The sequence below is a fragment of the Staurois parvus genome, unplaced genomic scaffold, assembly GCF_062004578.1.
Source record: "Staurois parvus isolate SC_StPar_1 unplaced genomic scaffold, SC_StPar_1.0 ptg000422l, whole genome shotgun sequence".
Taxonomy (NCBI): Eukaryota; Metazoa; Chordata; class Amphibia; order Anura; family Ranidae; genus Staurois; species Staurois parvus.
In genome coordinates, this window is record NW_028318218.1 from 402,356 (window position 1) to 423,686 (window position 21,331).

General features: G+C 38.4%; 1 protein-coding gene across 2 annotated transcripts in view; it reads left to right on the plus strand.

The window, feature by feature from the left end:
- The window catches only part of CNTN5 (contactin 5), a 607,120-nt gene that overhangs the window by 356,268 nt on the left and 229,521 nt on the right, over nt 1-21,331 (plus strand). For both annotated transcript variants that reach the window (XM_089687252.1, XM_089687253.1), the window contains exons 11-12: nt 12,631-12,758; nt 17,062-17,237. In XM_089687252.1, the coding sequence (XP_089543378.1) occupies nt 12,631-12,758; nt 17,062-17,237 (304 nt within the window). The remainder of the gene's footprint in view (nt 1-12,630; nt 12,759-17,061; nt 17,238-21,331) is intronic.

Sequence of the window (21,331 nt, forward strand, 5' to 3'; positions counted from 1 at the left end):
TGGTAGTAGAGCTATAGGCTAAACCTTTTTTTTTCTGCGTTTTGGATAGAGTAACAGAGGCTTATAACTCCGGTCAGATTTTTTTTTTGCCATCTGTGTCCCATTGGGGAGATTTACATTTACTTCCTGTACTATAGCCAAAACAAGAAGTGATAGGAAATCCCTGCAAATTAAGGGAATCCCTTGGGGACCCCCAGGTCACCAGAACTAGTGTCCCCATTGGAAGATTTCCCCTCTATTACTTTTCTGAGGACAACCCAAAATTTGGGATTTCATTCTTTCACTTTCAATAATAAGAGTAAAAAGGACAAATAGAGAGGGTGAATCTGCCTAACAGGGCCACAGACAGCAATTAAAACCTGACAGGTGTTCAAACCCACTCTATCCAAAACCAAAAAAAGTTTTCCTTTTAGTTTCTTTCCCTCCAGTGGATTTACCCCGCTTCCCGACCAGGCCATTTTTTGCGGTACGGCGCTGTGTTATTTTAACTCACAATTGAGCGGTCCTGCAACGCTGCACCCAAATTAAATTTATGTCCTTTTTTCCCACAAATAAAGCTTTCTTTTGGTGGGATTTGATCGCCTGTGCCTTTTTATTTTTTGCGCTATAAACCAAAAAAGACCGACAATTTTGAAATAAAAACTATATTTTTGACTTTTTGCTATAAAACATATCCAGTAAAAAAAATTTAAAAAATCTAATTTCATCATAAATTTAGGCCAAAATGTATTCTGCTACATGTCTGTGTTAAAAAAATCCCAATATGTGTAAATTCATTGGTTTACGTGAAAGTTCCGTCTATAAATGGCGGTTTATATACTGGAAATTTTGTTTATTTTTTTTTTATACTAGTAATGGCGGCGATCAGTGACTTATAGCGGGACTGCTGTGGGCATTCTGACACTGGGGGGAAACTGACTAACTTTCACTGACATCCCCAGTGACACTAATACAGTGATCAGTGCTAATAAAAAGCACTGACACTGTACTAATGACACTGTGCAAGAAGGGGTTAACATCTGGGGCGATCAAAGGGTTAACTGTGTGTTGTGTGTGCTTTATTGTGTAAGCACACTGTTTTGTATTGCACTGCTATGCAGAGCAATACAAAGCAGTGTGCTGCATCTGACAGGGGAGAGATCTGTATTATTTACATACAGACCTCTCCCCTGTCAGTGATACTCGGTGATTGCCAGGTGCCAGCAGGGAATCACTGGCCGGGATCTGGTGATCGACGGTTGAAGCTGCCAATGGTGGCGCGGGTAGGGCGTGTGTGCATGCCCTCTACCCGGAAATACAAAGTCTTGTTATATAAACGTGATTTTGCGCAGTCCTGCCGCCCTGTAGCAGTAGTTCTGCTATAGGGCGGTTGGGAAGCAGTTAAGTTCCTGATCACCATGAGGTTGATTTACTAAAGACAAATAGACTGTTTTGCAAGGGACTTTTCCTTAGCTTAGTGAATGAGGTGAAGCTCTGCTGACTTCCATCATTCATTAGTACAAGCAGAAATAGGGCTCGGTCACACTATCTGTGGTGAACTGCCTTTTTTCCACACTGAATAAATGCAGATAACTGTTAGGGGTCATAGAAAACAATTGTTTTCTAAGTGTCCCATTCACACCACAATGCTGTGGCACAAAAATAAAAAATGATCACTGAAAGTAACCCTTGTTTATAATTTTTATGAATTCCCCTAACGTGCTAAAGGTTTGTTTTAGAACTATTTTAATGCTTTAGAGAACATAATTAAATAAACTCCTATCAGTTGGTGGCACCCTGTCCATGTTTCAATGTGACTGATAACAGCCCAACACAACAGAGAAGAACAGAGAAGTCTCATTTTTATCAAAATACCAGCATCATGAAACACAAAACATCTGATAATGACCTGCCAATCCTGTAAAAAAAATTGTATTCATTTTTCTTCAAACTCTTTCCTATAATGTTGATTATGATGCGCAATTCTACTTTTTACACTGTTAAATTTTTTTTATATTTTTAGTTTATGAAGGGGAAGTATCAAAACATGTTGGCTTTAATCATAAAAATATATTATATATTTTAGGATCTCCATTCTATTCTTTGAGAGATCTGTAAATTAGGACTGGAATGGTTACCTTTATGAACCCCAATGTACATTGACCTTCTGAGCAATGCAACTCTTCCCCCAACAACTCTACCCAATGTCCCGATGTGTGCGTGGCAGGTGGAGACCGATCCCTCCACCCTCCTGGCTGCGTGGCTTCGCCCCCTCACTCCCAGGGGTTCCAGATACTGACCTTCCCTTTCTCATACCTGACAGCCAGGGGACATACAGTAAGAAACTCTCCCACCCTCTTCATAGCAGTACTGTGACTGAATAAAGGCACTAAGAGGCTGGATTTGGTTAACTTTCTTTTACTATATGCCTGAATTAATAACATGGCTCTTTTTTGGGTCACAGACCCCAACACATTTCAATCAACAGCAAGGAACATTGGGTTTTAGGCTCTGCTGGAGACAGTTTGGGGGAGATTTACTAAAGCTGGTTCACTCAGAATCTGGTGCAGCTGAACATGGTAGCCAATCAGCTTCTAACCTTAGCTTGTTCGGTTAAGCTTTGGCAATAAAACCTGGAAGCTGATTGGTTTTTATTCAGAAGCTAACCTGATTTTGCACTCTCCAGCTTTAGTAAATAAACCCCTTTGTGTCTTCTGCAGAATGATGCTCACTCCTTGTAGGCCTGCTACACCTCTCTTCATGGGATAGGGAGGGGAGGGACCAAGGGGTAGACCAACTCCTCAGAGTACTCCTCTGGGCTTGTAATGACCTTCTTCTCTCTCCTAGGGACCAGGATGAGGAGTCCTGGTGCACCCTGCGCTTCTCCCAAAGGAGGAAGAGCAGGAGCACAGCAACTGAATGTTGTTACGTAGTTAGTCTGGCTGAAAAAAGACAAAAGTCCATCCATTTCAACCACAGAAGTTATAACAAAAGTTATAATCCTATACCCACAGTTGATCCAGAGGAAGGCAAAAAACCCAGCAAATCATGATCCAATTTGCTCCTGCTGGTTTTCTCTTCTCCTTCCTCTTGTGCCTGGGCCACCTCCCTCCCTGGTCCTGCCTAAACTTCAACCTTCTACCAGGGGGAAGGGGCACCGTAAAGGAGAACTGCTCTACCACCTGCCTACAAGCTTGGTTATTTGAAGTGAACACAGGCTGGGTTGAAACTCATTAGATAAATCGGATCACAATGTTAACTCTGAGTGTTAAAACATCAATCAAATAGATTCACATCACATAGGTAATCTACAACTAAATTCTAATACTCAAAGTGTCTCTAAACCCAAAAAATAATTATTTATTTTTTAATTGAAGTGGCTGCATTAGTTTCTTTTTTAGGTTTATATTTCCTTTATTTTTATCTGGTGATCTGGCCAGTAAGTCTGTTATTTTCTGCTTTGTGTAACAGACCAGCTGTCTAGCAAAAGTGGCAGTTAGAAGGTTGAGGCAAGCCATTGCAATGGTCAGCTTTTATTAATTTATGTAAACCCTTTATCCCCAGATAAAAAAAAAAAACCCCATAACTGCATAAAAGGTGTTAGCCTAATTTATTTTTAATTTAATTTATTAGTTGAGCCGTCTAAATCTGCCAGTGCATCTAATACTACCCTCTCTGCAGATTAATAATGCTTTTGTCCAAAGGTGTCTCCACAGCTCCTCCAGTTAACTGGAGACACATGAAGACATAAAGTGTGTTACTGGCCAGATCACCAGGTTAAAATAAAGGAAAAATGCCTAAAAATTGAATGCAGTTACCACATTTAAGGATTGGTAATTTGTCATATATTATATATTTGATTTTTGGTTTAGATACGCTTTAATGTATCATTCCCTTGGGATGCGTTCCTCACATCTGTCTCATCAAAGCAAAACAACAATTTGATTTTGTGAATGGATAAATCAATCAGCAATTTACGCTTGGTGTGATTAAAATGACAATCCTTTTATACGCTGTAAATGCTGTGTGTTATTCTTGTGCAGAAGTCTCTTTCCATTAGCTTAAGAAAGAAAAATACCATCCTATGAATTGATATTTGCATTTAGAAAACATTTTCTGGATGCATGTGTGTGTCTTGCATTTTATATTTATAGTGCAGTCTTAGCATGTGCAGTATTAACATGGAACTAAATTCTCTCAGTCAACCTTAACCATTTTTAATCCTTCTGCTGCTAGCATTAGTACGTGGATAGGGAAGTATATTATATATTTACTTGTTTTAAATCTCTGCAGTTGATTCCTGGTTTCTGACCTTGGCCAAAATGATGTCATACATTCCAGCAGCCTTCATCTGCATTTTTTTCTCAACTAAGCACACCCTCCTGCCCAGGGGCGGACTGACAACTCATGGAGCCCCTGGGTAATAGGGGATCATGGGGCCCCTGTGTCCTTGCCCAAACTCAAAAAAGCCTATGGAAAAGGTACCAGGGGCATCTCATGGGGCCCCCTACTGACCCTGGGCCCTCGGGCAGTGCCCGAGTTTCCAAATGGTCAGTCCACTCCTGCTCCTGCTCCTGCCTGAGTGCATGAGCTAAGGGCAGATGGAATCTACATGGATTCCAGTTCTACATAAATCCACTGCCATTACTCAAGATGGCTGCTGCTAGAAATGCTAAGGGTATTTTTCAAAGTGATTTCTTGACAAAAGAACAGTTTGTAGTGCTCAGATACAATTTAAGTTACAATGAAAACATGTCACTCTGTTTGGCCAAGGAGGAGCGGTAGGGAAGTGAATGGGAGACCAGCAGCAGGATGTGAAATTCTGGACTTACCTAGACCTGTCTCTGGCCATGATCGAGGGCTGTGCATTTCAGAACAGCTTGTGATAAGTGTTATTTTGGCTCTACTATATGAGTCCAATTTATATTAATAAAGGATTTGTACACAATTTCCATAGTCTATATACACTCAATGGCTACTTTATTAGGTACACCTTGCTAGTATCGGGTTGAACCCCCTTTTGTCTTCAGACCTGCCTTAATTCTTCATGGCATAGATTCAACAAGGTTTTGGAAACATTCCTCGGAGATGTTGTTCCCTATTGATATAATAGCATGCTTTCTGTCAAGCCAGTCTGCCCATTCTCCTCTGACATCAGCAAGGCATTTTTGTCCACACAACTGCCAATCTCTGGATATTTTCTCTTTTTTTGGACCATTCTCTGTGAACCTTAGAGATGGTTGCGCGTGAAAATCTCAGTAGATCAGCACTTTTAGAAAAGCTCAGACCAGCCCGTCTGCCACCAATAACCATGGTTGTTCAAAGTCACCTAAATTCATGACATATATCATCTTGCACATTGTGGTATCATGACATGCACCTTATACATATCCAATAGAAAAAAAATACCTGAAAAATACCTTCCTTCCTAATTCTCTAAGGCAGGTGTGCTCAACCTGTGGCCCACAGAGCCATCCAATGTGGCCTGCAACCTAAAGTTTATGACAACCCACACAGCCTCCTTCGGGTGCATGCCCCTCCACTGAATGATTGCCAGTCATCTTTAATCACAGAAGCTGTCATACACAAGCCGCTATCTGGCACAGGCCGGTCCCTGCTCTTCTCTTTCCTTCCTAATACACAGACAAAGGGGGAGGAGCCTTTAGCTAAATGGATTCCATCTTGTGGCATCCAGGGGTTCTGAAGTTGGATTCTCACAGTTGTGTGATGAGCTTGGTGTCATTCCAGGAGCATGTGAGTGCATTATGTGTCATTTTATCTTTGCTTGATAAAGACGATTACTACTAGGGCATGCACCTCCCTGGTCTGCTGTTTTTTGTCTAGATTGTGCACAGTCCTTGTTTTGGCAATTCAAGGGATGGCTGCAAAGACCCTGATATAGTGAAGGCTGCAACACTGGTTCAGAGCTTTCTTGGCTGGTCACATCTGAGTGCAAGAGTGAGATTAATGGCAATCTTGTTAATAAAAATAAGATTTTTGTGATTAAACAGTGGGTAAATATCCAATGGGGATCGGTCCTACGGAAAACGATGATCCTGGTTGTTTTTTAAAATCTTTATTTTGCTATTGAACCGCTTCCCGCCCGCCCACCCGCAATGTACTTCGGCCAAGCGGCAGTTACAGGCAAAGCGACGTACCCGTATGTCACTCTGGCTGTACTAACACAGGGGAGCGCTGCGCTCTCCCCCTGCAACTGCTGTGTCCAGCGGACACAGAAGAATGAAGATCCGGGTGAACGGGACCTGGTGATCATGTAATCACTATGCCATGAATGCCATGAATCGCTATGTCATGAATTAGTTAGGTTTTTGACAGCTCAAAATTTGTACCAATTGATTGTGGGCCAAAGCAATGTATACGCACAACAATACATCGCCGCCCACCCAAATTCAACTGTTGCCAGACAATTCACATGGAAACCTATCATGGGTTCTGAATTTAAAACTTTTTTGGGCCTAACTCTCAACATGAACATTACAAAAAAAGAATGAATTGCGGTCATATTGGTCCACAGACCCGATTTGTCTGCTGTTACGTATATGTCCAACAAGGACCAGCAATGTACTGGTACATTGCTGGACTTAGTGTGGTTTACAGGGATGATACCTGCAGCTACAGGCATCAGTTTTCTTGGTTCTCCTGTCCCACAGAGGAATCCGAGATTGCAGCCAGAAGTTCCTCTGGCTGACTATAGAGCTGATCAGAGACCAGAATGACTTCACTCATCTCCATAGTCTATAGCACCGGAGGCTACAAGCTTCCGTTTCGCCGGACTTTAAAAGCGCCATTTGTAAATTGGTAAAGCATCTGATCACAATCATCTTGGTGAGATCAGATGATGTAAGGGCAGAGGAGATATCTAGAGTCTGATAGACCCCAGATTTCTCAAAAGAGAATACCTGTCACTGTCTACTGCAGTCACAGGGGATATTTACATTCGCTGTGATAGCAATAAATGTGATAAAAAAAAACAAATGAAAGGGACAGTGTAAAAAAATCAAAATAATAAAAAAAAAAATTAAAAGAGCACCCTTGCCCCCCCCCCCCCCCATGCGCGCACCTGTGTGCGAAAGCGTTTACCCCGTGCCAGTATATAAACAGCGGTTACAGCATTCATGTGAAGTATCGCCGCAAATGTCAGATTGAGGGCAGTAATTCTAGCACTATACCTCTTGTGTAAATATAAATTGGTGACCTGTAAGGCTTTTAAAGCACCGCCTATCGATAATAAAAATGTATGTACTTTGTTGCCATTGCACAGGCATGCACAATTTTAAAGCATGTCATGTTTGGTATCTATTTACTCAGTATAACATCATCTTTTATATTTTATCAAACTACTGGGCAATATATTGTGTTTTTGTGTGTTAAATCTCTAAAAAGTGTGTATTTCCCAAGAGATTTGCGTTTGAAAAATCCTGGCATTTTAGGGCCTCCGAAACTGTGATAAGTAGTGGGGAGGTGATATGAGGAACGATGCCCTTTGAAAGCCTGGAAGTGGTCATTGGATTTTGGTGGCCTGCATGTAGCTAGGCTTGCCAAAAAGCTTCTCACATGTGGTATATCCATACTCAGGAGAAGTTTTGGGGTGTTATTCCACATATACCCATGGCATGCATGAGCAATATATCATTTAAGTGACAACTTTGTGTAAAAAAAAAAAAATTTCATTTTCGAACATTTTGTGGCAAAAAATAAAATGTTCCAGGGACTCAACATGCCTCTCTGCAAAATCCTTGGGGTGTCTACTTTCCAAAAAGGGGTAATTGGGGAGGGGGGGTTTGTACTGCCCTGGCATTTTAGCACCTCAAGAAATGTGATAGGCAGTAAGAAAGTAAAAGCTGTGGAAATTCCAATATACAGTATATACCATAGTTTGTAGACGCTATAACTTTCACACAAACCAATTAATATACACTTATTTGGATTTTTTTTACCAAAGACATGTAGCAGAATACATTTTGGCCTAAATTTATGGTTACCTTTGAATTTATTGGATATTTTTTATAACCAAAAGTGAAAAATATCGGGTTTTTTCAAAATTTGCTGTATTTTTTTGTTCATAGGGCGAAGAGTGAAAACCGCAGAGGTGTTCAAATACCACCTAAAGAAAGCTCTATTTTTAAAAATTTTCGGTGTTTTTTTGTTTATAGGACAAAAGGTAAAAACTGCAGACGTGATGAAATACCACCAAAAGAAAGCTCTATTTATGTGAAAAAAAGGAACATAAATTTTGTTTGGGTACAGCATTGCACAACCATGCAATTACTAGTTGAAATAGCGCAGTGCTGAACAGCAAAAAATGGCCTGGTCATGAAGGGGGGTAAATCTTCCGGAGGGCAAGCGGTTAAATAAAAAAAATTTAATTATGAACCATTTCATCGTGTTACCATATCTCTTTAGTTGCCCGGGCTCTGCAAACTGTTAAGCACCCCAACCCTAAGGTAACAGATAATTCGATAAATCCTTGAATATTATCCGCTTGCTATGCATAGAAAAACTAAATTGGACCTGTAAGTAAAGCAGGCCATAGATTATGCAATTTTCTTTCCTTCCATCATGAGTAGAAGGAAAGGAAATTGCTTGATTCTCCCATTAACATAGTCAATGTTGATGGGGGAATCCCTCCCGCATCGCTATTGTGTTATGCCGTGAGGGAGCCTTCCCTACCAGCAGAACACAATGATCACTGCCGGCAGCTATAGCCACCAGCAGTGATCCCATGAAAGAAATCCAGCAAGCTGGTTGTACTGAAGTTGATTGATGGATGAACTTAAGTACAACTAGTCTGTCCATAGATGGGTTAAATCTCAGCCGGTCCCTGCTGAATGGCAGGCTTAACTGTACAGGCCTACATGCATAAATTCCAGACACATCATAATATACAGCAACATTTTTCACAAATATTTTTTCTCATTATAAAAGAGTCCCCGTGTTTCCATTCAAGACTTAGGCTGAGATGATGTTATCAGTCTGTTGAAGGCAAGAGAAAACATTTCTTCAATCTCTTCTCGTCCTGTGATCAGATTGTACTTTATGACCAATCACAAAGTGATAGGCTACAGCAGAGGCTGATCTGTGTCAGATAATTGTGAACACAGTTAGATATTACAGAGATACCAGCATTTACATGACTGTTTCATATTTTAGGCAGCATCAATAGGAAGTAGATGCTAACCGTGAATAAAATTTGAAAAATGGCAAAATCTCATTATTATCCTTTTACATGCCATGTTGTGCTTATTGCTCCGCAAAGTGTACAGAATTACGTTTGTAAATACTTTACTAGCAAGTGCAGTCACATTATGGCGAAGGGGTGGGACGATAAGGGCAACTTCACCCCTACGGAGTGCAACCCAAGTGGTATAATACTTACCTTCCAACCTAGATAATCTGTACCTTCTAGCCCAATCCAGCAATCTTTCCTCTGGCACGGTGCAGACTGCTTCCCTTTCATTCTTCATATGTGTGCTGTGACCGCATTCATCCCTATCCATAAACTGTACTCCTGGAGACCAGTGAATTTCACCAGGAGCTCTGCATATACAAAGGTATTAACGGCAGTGTCAGGGTAAGATTGCTGGATCAAGGCTAGACAAAAGAATCTCAGGTGGGCCTCATTCACTAAAGGTGACGTTGTCCATTAATAATCGTTTGGAAAGACATCAGTCTGGCCTAGATTTTGGGTTCCTCCTTTAGGAACATAGGACTTGATATGAAGACAAACAGGAGTACTTGTGAGGCCACATTCACACCGAAGCGTTTAGTAGTGCGAAGTTCAATGCTTCAAAACACGCAGAAAAAATCAATATTACTCTATGGAGATGGTTCACATCTCCACTCCAAGTTGCCTGAAGCTCAATAAAGTTTGGAGCTACTTTTATGGCTCAAATTGGGCAGATTTGCATATTTTGGGTGTGTTTTTATTCCCATAGAAAAGAATAGAAACATGCAATTGGCGTGTTTTTGCATGCTTTCGCACATTTTAACACACGCGTTGCGTGATTTTCTGGCCAAATGAATATAAAAAAAATAGTATTAATATATGAATAAATAAGTGTAAAATAAATGAAATACACATATAAATAAAAAATCATGATAATAAATAAATAATAATTAACAAAAAATTATAAAGTATTATTATTATTAATAATAATAATAATAATAATAATAATAAGGTTAAGGGGTTAGCGGTTAATTATTATTTATTTATTATTACAAGTATTTATGATTATTTTTATTTATTTGTGTATAAAACATTTATTTATTCATTTATTATTATTATGATTAATAATATTAATAATAATAATGTATTTTTGTTCTGGTTTAGGTGTTTATTTGTTCTGGTTTAGGTGTTTATTATTATTAATTTGTTTAATATGTTTTTTAAGGGTTAAGCGGTTAAGGTTTTGGTTTAAGGAGTTAATTATTATTTATTTATCATTGCATAGTATTTATTATGATTATTTGTATTTACTTGTGTGTTTATTTTACATTTATTTATGCATTTATTATTATCACCCTAACCCTAACAAAAAATAAATCATTAAATAATAAGAAAATAATAAAATACTAACCCTAACCCCTAATTCTAACCCTAACCTAACCTTAACTCTAACCCCTTACCCTAACAAAAAAAACAAAATAATAATAACAGTAAAAAAAAAGAAATAAAAGCTGATAGAAAAGCTGAAGCAGAAAAACCTAGCAACAAATGATGTAACTGATGATATTTTTCTCTCTCTGGCTAATGCAAAAACACCAAAGCGCATAAACGTGCAAAAATTGCAGTAAAATATGCACAAAAAATTGTGCAAAAACACTACACTCAGATGTGAATGGAGCCTAAGCAGCACCACATACCTTCATATTGCAAGTTATAGTATTTATATACATTGGCGGACCTGACTGACTAATGTAAATATTTTGTATTTGGATTAATTGTAAATTTTAAATTTGAATACATTTTGGAAACATACTGCCTGCAGCATAAACATGACTATAGTGGATATACAGTACTTTTATAATTGTCTGCATGTTTGTACTTTTTCATTCCATACCTGTATTGTGCATTGTATTATTTTGAGGGATTTCAGGAAAACAGGTTAACTGTTTTCATACAATACAGTATTCATATAAGCACTGTATTGTGTGAAACCAATCAACATGTTTTCCTGAAATCCCGTGACCTCCTGTGTTTTATGGAACTACAATAAGGGACATTTATATGGATATCCCTGCATAGTGTGCAGCCATTCTATTCCTTGTTCTACAGTTGACAAGGTGGCAACCTGGGCCGGCAACTATTCTATGGGATTGACTCCTTGGGTTCAGCCTTTTGTACTCACCTGAGCGGTGTCTCCTTCTGTTTGTTACTGAAGTTAGAAGCTGATCTGCTACCATGCACAGCTTCATTAGATCTCCAGTTTTAGTAAATCAACCCCTAAATGTCCCAAATACTGAAATCTGTGGTCATGTGATAAACCAGGTCTTCAATTTTCCATCTGGGAAAGGGTAGGGAAAGGGGTTGCACATCACTTTCTGGGTAACATGAATACTTACCATTGGGTGTCCAGCAGTGGGGTCTTTTCAGGCTTCAGAAGACTGCAAAGTATGATAGGGTCATAAAGAGGGTGGCAACTGGACCAACTGGCAACATTCCAGCCTCCAGCCACTGGTCTTCAATCCTAGAAGAGTCACCGGTGAGACTATGGCAGAATAGAATGAGTAAAAAAGTATTTTTTAATTTAAATTAGTGAATGGATGTGAGGGATTCATGGGAAGGGGGTAGTAAGATTGCCAAGAGATGACCTTTAAATGGTAAAATGTATCTAGAAAGCAACAGTAAAGTGTCGAGCGAGCGACCAGATATGATTATTGCACCACATCCCTTAAAATTGCAAATATTCAATAGAGAAGATGGGACTTTCAGCGTGCATGAACACGAATACCAAACATATTAAAAAATTATATAATTTTTATTTTGTATTTTTTAAAAACAAAACAAGGAAAAAAATACAGAAGCATAAAAACTATTTCAGTACTAAGAGTGGAACTGAGATTCAAACTTGATTATATAATTGTAGTTACTCCCTACATGTTTCGCCCTCACGGGCTTCATCAGGGGAGATTTTTGAAGAGATTTCAACCGCCGAGGCAGTCTAAAGGTATATAAAAAAAGATTATACAATTACCAAACAACTTTAATATATCCAATACAAAGTATTTAATCAAATATATATGTATGTATATATATATATATATATATATATATATATACTGTATATATATATGGGACTCAATGGCATGTTCATGCACGCTGAAAGTCCCATCTCGTCTATTGAATATCTAGAAAGCAGTTATATCGCTGTGTAAACTTGACAACTGGAATCTTACCTTGAAGCAACATTAAAACCTCTAGCGTTGAGAGGGGTAGGGGAAGTAGGTTTAGAATAGAAGTTTTTAATAGAAACTACATCACTTCTACATAAATAATAGAAACTACATCACAAGAACATAAATTAACAGTTTGTATTGTTATCACAAGAACATAAATTAGCAGTTTATATTGTATGAAAAATACTTGACTATAAAGGTGAACATGTAAAATAACAGATTTGTTTTTTCCAGGGTAGCAGTTCTTCCAGATGGAAGTTTACGGATCTTAAACACTTCTAAGTTAGATGAAGGAAAATACACATGCCGAGGAGAGAATGTGTTTGGCTCAGCGGAAATTACAACAGCTGTGTCTGTTACAGGTACTGTGACATATTACCTGTTTGTTTTTGGATTCTTAACCACTTCCCGTCCGGCCCATGTATATAAACGGCCAGACGGTGGCAGTGCAGGGGCGGTTGCGGTTCATAAACGGCGCTCGCCATTTTGGCCAATCAGTGATCACATGAATAGGAGTAAGCAAGATCTCATTTCTGACATCATTGCTTACTATGTGTGAAATCTGTGAATGATCACAGAGATCACATGGTACAAGGCTATTCACAACAGCCTTGTACCATGTGACAAGCTCGGACCAATCAGAGCTCACACAGTATTTCTCAATGGCTGCAAGAATGCAGCCAGAGAGAAGGAGGAATGATTGCTTTTACAGCCGTTATGGGTGTAAAAGCAATCAGTGTAAAAAAAACAAACAAAAAAAAAAAAAAAATCTTCATCACCCCCCACAAATAGTACAGTGACACTGTACTGCTAGGGTGACAGTATGTTAAAAAACATAAATAATAATATAAAAAAATAAAATAAAAATGTAAAAAAACATTTTTGAAAAATTATAATTTTTGGTTATAAACTAATTTGGGTTTTTTTTTTTTTTTAAAGATAACTGAATAAATTTTGGCCACTTTTTTCAAAATATATAGCAAAAAAAAAATCACAATGGTGAATAAATACCACCAAAATAAAGTTTTATCTGTCTCAAAAAAATTCATATGGGTACAGTGTTGCATGACCACGCAATTGTCATTCAAAGTGTGATAGCACTGAAAGCTGAAAATTGGCCTGGACAGGAAGCAGGTAAAAGTATCCGGACATGAAGTGGTTAAAGTGTGTATGTCTGAGCAATGAAACAAAAAGAACAATTCCACATTGTATCCCTTTAAAAATGCTGCAAGTACAAAAAATATGATTTATCTGCCTAAAATTCAGTAAACTCTCCCTCCTGTTTCAGGAGGGAACACAGTTCATTTCTCTGCTGTACTGAAATCCCAGACAGTGTTGTCAGTCTTACCCTGTTCTTTACTGCTGGACTACAGAACACCCCACACTTTTCATGCCCAGAAATAATAATAATAAAGGGGGGTGGGGGAGGCCATGGTCCAACAGGCTGCCAACACTGCTTAGAATTTTGGTTGAGCATAGGCAGTGTTGACAGATCAGTGCAGGATGTTTGGAGCTCACTGGATTTCTGGCAGGATCAAAAGGTTTTTTAAGTATACATGTATGCATGTGCTGTACTGTATTTCAGAGATGTACTGAATTGTTTTTCTGCCCAAACATACATTTTAATTATGGCAATTCCTGAATACAGTTTACTCAGGAAAGCAAAACATTATATGCATCATTTGTTGGCGTTAATACCTTTAATACGTGATTATTTTAAGTTGAAAAGGGGTATTACATATAGATATGAGGGTCAGTTCACTAAAATGTAGAAGTAATTTTTAACTGTGTTTGACATTTTATCTCATTATAATTTTCTCTCCAAAATGGTCAGTTCACAAACATAAATGTTGCTAAGGTGTGCAGTCATTCATTTCTGTGCATAAAATAGCTAATCACCGAAAGTCTTTATTTCTTACAAATCGTTATGTTATCTTGTAAATTGTTATTTTATTACCTCCTCAAATGGCTTCCATTTTCTCCTCTTCTCGAAAGATACCTATTGAAACTCAGAATTATAACCCACCTGAAGCTAACATCATTTTTAAGAATTATAACCCTCCTTGACAGTCTTTGTGAATTGACATTTACAATCTAAATACTGCAAAAATTGATATAATAATTTGCATGCCGTAAATTTATCTGAACTGTGCAATAAAGCCGTTACAAAATTACAAAAAGAGCAACAGATAATTAAAATGAGCAAATAATTTGCTGTAATGAAAATACTGAATGCTTGATAGTTTTGTAACTTAGCCATAATACCTGTTAAAAGGTCCTCTTACACATATCTGGACATTTATATTGGCTGTAACTTCACTGTTAATCTTGTAGATTTAAAATATAAGTACTCTTAGCCAGTTCTATATTTTGGTCGCTCTCAGTGCGTTAAATAGCAATATTTTAGTTTTGGGTGGATGTCGCTAAAGTGGATGTAACCAATGTATTTTGAGATATAATATGAGATCAAGGCTTTCTGTTTTGCTTTTGACCCCATAACACAGAAGTAAGCTGCAGTGTCCAAAGGCTTTCCAGCTTCTACCATCCTCCAGAACCCTGAAGAAGGGAGTACCTTATCCCCTGAATTGTGTTCATTGTATTTTTTTTTTTTTTTGACCATCGCTATTTTAATAAATTGAATTGTAATTATTAAGTCTGAAATAGGAATCTCTGCACAAGGATCTCCTCACTCAACACACAACCCGAAATGATTTCTTCTAAGAGTTGTTAAAGATGATTTCCAGGCATGGTATATTTTCACATAGCTACATTAGTCCAGTTTGGTCCAATGTAACTATGTATATACCAGGGACGGACTGACAACTCATGGGGCCCCCGGGCAATAGGGGATCATGGGGCCCCTGTGTCTTCGCCCAGGCTCAAAGCACACCCAAAAAAGCCTATGAAAGGTACCAGGGGCATCTCATGGGGCCCCCTACTGACCCCGGGCCCTCGGGCAGTGCCCGAATGGTCACTCCGCTCCTGGTATATACCATACCTGGCTGATGCCCCTGGAAGCTGGAAGTCATTAAAGTAGATACCACTACTTCAGTGATCTCCATTTTCTTCTGGTTCCTATGCTGAGCGGCTGGCCTGATGTATTCTGAACAAAGATAGTCAGCTGCTCAACATGCGCACCATTCGGAGATTGCCATGTATTTTCTGAGTGAATGCAAAGCTTTCTCTGATTGGATGAGGTGGTATGATAGAGTATAATACCACCTCCCTGTCCCTCCAGCTTATCCAATCAGAGAATGCTTTGAAATAATTCAGAAAATGCAACACAATCTCTAAATGGCACCCATGTCAAACAGCCAACCCCCTGTGTTCAAGGTGAACCACTCATTACAGGGTCCAGAAGCATGTGGAGATCACTAGAGCAGCGAAGTCTATTTCAGTGATTCCCAGCTTCCGGGGGTATCATCCAGATATGGTATATACATAGGTACATTGGTCAAAGCTGGACTAATGTAACTTTGCATAAAATATCCATACCTGGAATTATATATCTAAGGCCTCATGCACACTAGAATGTTTTTCTGCTGGCAGCAGAAAAATGCTAAACGAGGTAAAAAAAGCATTTACCCACGTTTAGCGCTAAGACATTTATTCATTTCTTTGGCCAGAGTGCTTATCATTGAAATTAATAAACGCCCAGGTGCTAAACGCAGGTCAGCACTTCAAGAAGAGTTATTTTGTCTACCCGCAGACAAGCACATCAGCTTACAGGTTCCTTCAGAGACACAGCATTATTCTGGAATAAATTAATTCCCCAATAGAAAAAACTTAGACTAATAAATAAATTAGACCATTTTTTTTTACTACAGGTATTTATATAGAGCCAACAATTTACATATTTATTGTACATTCACATCAGTCCCTGCCCTCAAGGAGCTTGCACTCCAAGGTACCTAACTCACATTCATACTAGGGCCAATTAATCTACAATCATGTATTGGCATGTGGGAAGAAACTGGAGTATCCAAAGGAAAAAACTGCCAGGCAGAAGTACTAACCAAGGTACTGTGCTTAGGATCTAGATCAGCCTTTCTAAATCCTTTTACTTTAGAGGAGCCCATCAGTCCCTGCCCTCAAGGAGCTTGCACTCTAAGGTACCTAACTCACATTCATACTAGGGCCAATTAATCTACAATCATGTATTGGCATGTGGGAAGAAACTGGAGAATCCAAAGGAAAGAACTGCCAGGCAGAAGTACTAACCAAGGTACTGTGCTTATGATCTAGATCAGCCTTTCTAAATCCTTTTACCTTAGAGGAGCCCTTGAAAATATTTTTAGGTCTTAGGGAACCCCTGCTAAAACCAATTCACTGAGGGTCAGTGGGAAGAATGCAAAGGATGCATTGTGGTCATCATGCGACCCTTACAGATATATTAAAATATCACTGGCATCATGCCTTTGACGTTACCATGTGGTGTTGGCCATGGAACTAAGGAAGCAACTTCAAATGGAAGGTCGATCAGCCACAGCTCAAGGAACCCCTAGCAACCTTATGGTTCTATGGAACTCTAGATGAGAATGGCTGATTTGGATAATATGATAAATACTATAGGCAAATCATAATTCCCTTTTAGACTGAGCAGCCTAGGACAAACCAGCAAGCATACAGTTAATATATTCCCTGTCTCCATTTTACTGCATTTAGAACCAACAAAAATGGAACTAACTCCAAAAAGAACAGAACTGACGGTCGGGGAGAGTGTTGTGCTCAGCTGCAAGGCCATTCATGATCCTCTATTAGATGTTTCCTTCTTCTGGACCCTAAACGAGCAACCTGTGGACTTCGACAAAGATGATGGGCATTTTGAAAGTATTCGAGCTGTAAGTGCATAATGCTGTTTACTATGATATTATAATTATTGTTACTGCATTGCCTTTTTATTGGCCTGCCTTACAACCATGATATGCACTGCGGTTGGACCACTAAAAGTTCATGTGTTGTGGTAAAAAGGGGTTTTGTTCAGTTGAAGCTGGTAGATGTTTAATTGGCATGGGTGGACCATCTCTTTAAATTAGTAAATTAAATTAGCAAGGGGTGAATAAACAAAATGTTGAAAGTTCTAAGAAGCATGTACACATCTTTTTTATACGATAAGTATTATTGTTTCTTTTCAAACTCATTTATCCAGCTGATATTATAACTGGCTTTGACTAAGGAGACACAAAGCACTCATGCTGAATCTCAAAGAGCTGTGTTGGAATTGGATGTTGTGGTGGTACTGAAAATACTTTACCATTTCAATGCAGACTGATAAAATATGAAATAACAAAGTATTTTCCTGCAATATTTTTGTTCGTAAAAAAAAAAGCAACACATTTTTCTCATTTTATCAGTCTATTCAGCAAGAGATATAGATTGTTCTTCTTTTATATAGATTTTTTTTTGTTAAGTCTCTTTTCAAAAAGTCATCTAAATTATATATCTCTAGACTTGCAGTTTTACTTTATCGGCTTTCTTTTCAAGTATCTAAATGTGTATTATTATAAACTTTTCGCTGGTCTGTTTCTCAGCCAGCAGGAAGCAGAACAACCGTTGTGGGCGCTCTTTTATAATCTCTGCATTTTTCAGTTGCTGAAAGTTAAAAAAAAAAAAACAGTATAATTATGTTCAACTATAAATTGGATTTTGAAATGGTTTATTTATAAAGCACACAACAAAGAACTGTTTCTTCCTAAATTTAAAAATAAACTAATCATGATGTTATTTCTACCTGAGTAGAAATAAAAAGCAGATACCTAGAAGTGACTGCACAAATTTGAATCTTTCTACCTTTTGAGTCATATCATGTAGTCATTTATTCACATTCTAATGAGAAAGTTAGGCCCCATTCTGACCATTCTTTTGGTCTATGAGGGCAGCTATCAGTAGATGAACAGAGAGAAACTGGAGGCAGTGGAAAACATTTGACTTTTTAATCTTAGTCTGGAATTTTTATAAATGGGTACTCCTACTTTCACTAAGTATGTGCAGACAGAGCCTTTGAAATTTTTTTAGCATCTCATTAAAGATATAGAAGAGTGATGGAAAAAAAGACCAAGTGGTCTGTCAGTCCTGCCCTTTTTTAGTTTTTTTTTTGTTCACTATAGACCAGCCTTTCCCAAACTTTTCAATACAGCGGAACCCTTGGTATAGTGTTCTGGTCTCAGAGAATCCCTACTAAAAATGACCGCACCTACAGCTTACTGTACATTCATGCAATTGTCAAGGGGAAGGAAGCTCCTTACATTGCTGGCCAGTGAAATAAATCTCCGTCTTATAGATAGCTGAAAAGTTAATTGGTTTTAGTAGCAACTTATTTGAAAGGCAGCAATTGCTCCTTGCTCAAGGAAACTCTAGCAACCTTTGGAGAAACCCTAGAGTTCCATGGAACCCTGGTTTAGAAAGGTTGCTATAGACCTATAACTTTTTGCATCCAGTCTTGACTTTTTCCGTGGCTACAACCATGTTTTTTTAACTTTTTTTTAGTAATGGACAAATCTTTTAAACCGATATGATTCATTCTGTAGATAATTGTCAAAACTGTCAAATCAAGAAAGTTCTCCTTTTTACTATTTTGAGAGGGATCCCAATCTTCTAGGAACATTTCTCCTTTGATCCAATACTTAAGGGCATAATGGCATGGATAGCTGGCTGATTGTTGCCTTTTAGCTTTGGAGATACTTTGACTATGTCCCCACTATGTTATTTATTAGCATGGTTGTTTTGGGCCCTACAATCTAATCAATGTGTAATTTATTACCTATTAATCCAACCGAATAGACTACTAGCTGGTAATTTTAAATGATAAATGTATATTTGTTATAACAATATAAAACTACAGTTAAGCTAAAAATTATTTTTATCCCTTACCTAACTTACCTGTAATAAAGTATGTCCCACATTATGCAGGCACTTTGACCCTGGAGAAATCTTCACTGCAGGGATGCTGGTCCTCTTCCTGTCTGTGAACGTTCAAAGCTGCAATGTTAGCTTTGGATCTCCAGGCTCAATTCAAAAGAAAAGGCATTTGACAGGAATTTTCCCCCAACTCACTCCTCCTCAATTGAGAAAATTGTTTTCAATGCTTTCACTGCATTTAATACAATCTCTTAATTGGGGAGAGAGAAATATATCATTCATCAGGCTTTCACACATTCAGAGGCTCAAATCAGACAGGCCAGAAAGTAGAAAAAGGTGGAAAAGGGAGCCCAGGAACCATAAGGATAAAGGGGTTTAACAAGTAGATTATACAGAGGTTATTTATGTGATTGGGTGCCTTTATGTTGACAAGGTGGCCTATAGGGAGGAGTGTGCCAAGTCCAGTTTGAGATCTGCAGATGTTGGGAGAAAGTCTTACCCATCCCTCATATGATCTGGAAAGGCAGAAGTCATTATATTGGAGTTGATCTTCAGTGTGGCCTTCTCTATTCAGTGTGGTCAACTGGGAGTGACCTGGGATTTATACAGTAGATCACAATGTGTCATCAGCTATTTTGGAGATGATCCCTGAGGCAGTGTGTTGCAGCTGGGGCCTTACACATGTAAATAGTTTTGCAGATATAGAGATGGTGTTTCTTCTTATAGTGCTTTCAAAGACCTGCAACCTTATCCTGTTCTATTGTTGAATTATTATTAAAAAATTTTGATCAAATGAAAACAGACCACATAAAATTAAGGTAAAATACAACATTTTGGGTGTCATCAATACAGGAAATTGAGTTGCAGACATGCACAGATTAATGGCATTGCTGTCAAATAAGTAGTGGATTGACTTGCAAACATAAGAAGATAGAGACAAGAACAGCTGAACCTCAGCCCACTGATAGAAACAGGTGCTATAACTATTAAGTTTACTAGCTAGGTGAGGGTATACAACGTACATAATAAAATGTCACAAATTTTGTTCCCCACTTTTCGTATTTTTTTTAGAATATACAGTCACAAAATACCAGTGTTAACGGAGACTATACTATCAGGAGACATACCACAGCTATATTATGTTTTCAGACTCTAAACTCATGACAGGTGATTCATCATCTCCAATACAGAGAAGGCCTGTGGGGAACCCAGTAGAACCGAAGGAAAAAACAAAGAAAACTGAGAAAGGGAGGAGGAGGAGGAAAAAAGGAAGAATAGGAAGCTTTGGGGAAAAACTAAAAGGGGTAGGTACAAAAGGGCCACGGTTAAAGGGAACAACACACATACAGCAGTCCCAGTCTCCATCAATGAAGCCAAACCCCATCTGCCAAAGGAAACAAATTTTTAGCTGTCATCAGAACAGGAATTAACTTTAAACACAAGGCCTGCGGGTCAAATCCAGCCCTCCAGGCCATTTCATATAGTTCTCGCAGCTCTCCTGCAGCTCTGTCATCCCCATCGTTTCTGCCTCCACCTTATTTCAATAGTCAGCAGCAGAGAGGAGGACAGCACTATTCCACCAGATCCTGCATCCCCAGCCCCCAACTTCTTCTAGGCAGAAGCAACAGAAGGTAAGGCGTGTGCACTATGATGTAAAGGAGGGTGAGGGACTCTTGACTTTAGATTCCACAATAATGCTAATGTGGTCAGTGATTAAACTGAGTTTGCCAACCCTGGAGTAGAAGAATTCCGGTCAACATTTTTCATTGTAAGAATATTGTAAGAACTTTTGCTCATTTTTTTAATCATTGGTAGTGTCAAATCGGCATTCGTTTTCAGTCACAGTGACAAGAAAATTCAAAGAATGTACAAATTTCTAACAGTGTATGTGGTTTTTGTTCAGTAAAATCCATTTATTTCAAAATCGCATGTTAAAAGCTAATGCAATCTTGAATTACTTTCAAATAATATTCAATACTGAGAATATTGATATGAATTTTTCTAAGAATTTTTGAATGATTTTTCATTTTCAGATTTCTACTAGTGTATAACAGCTTAAGTCTTCCATTGCTTCTCA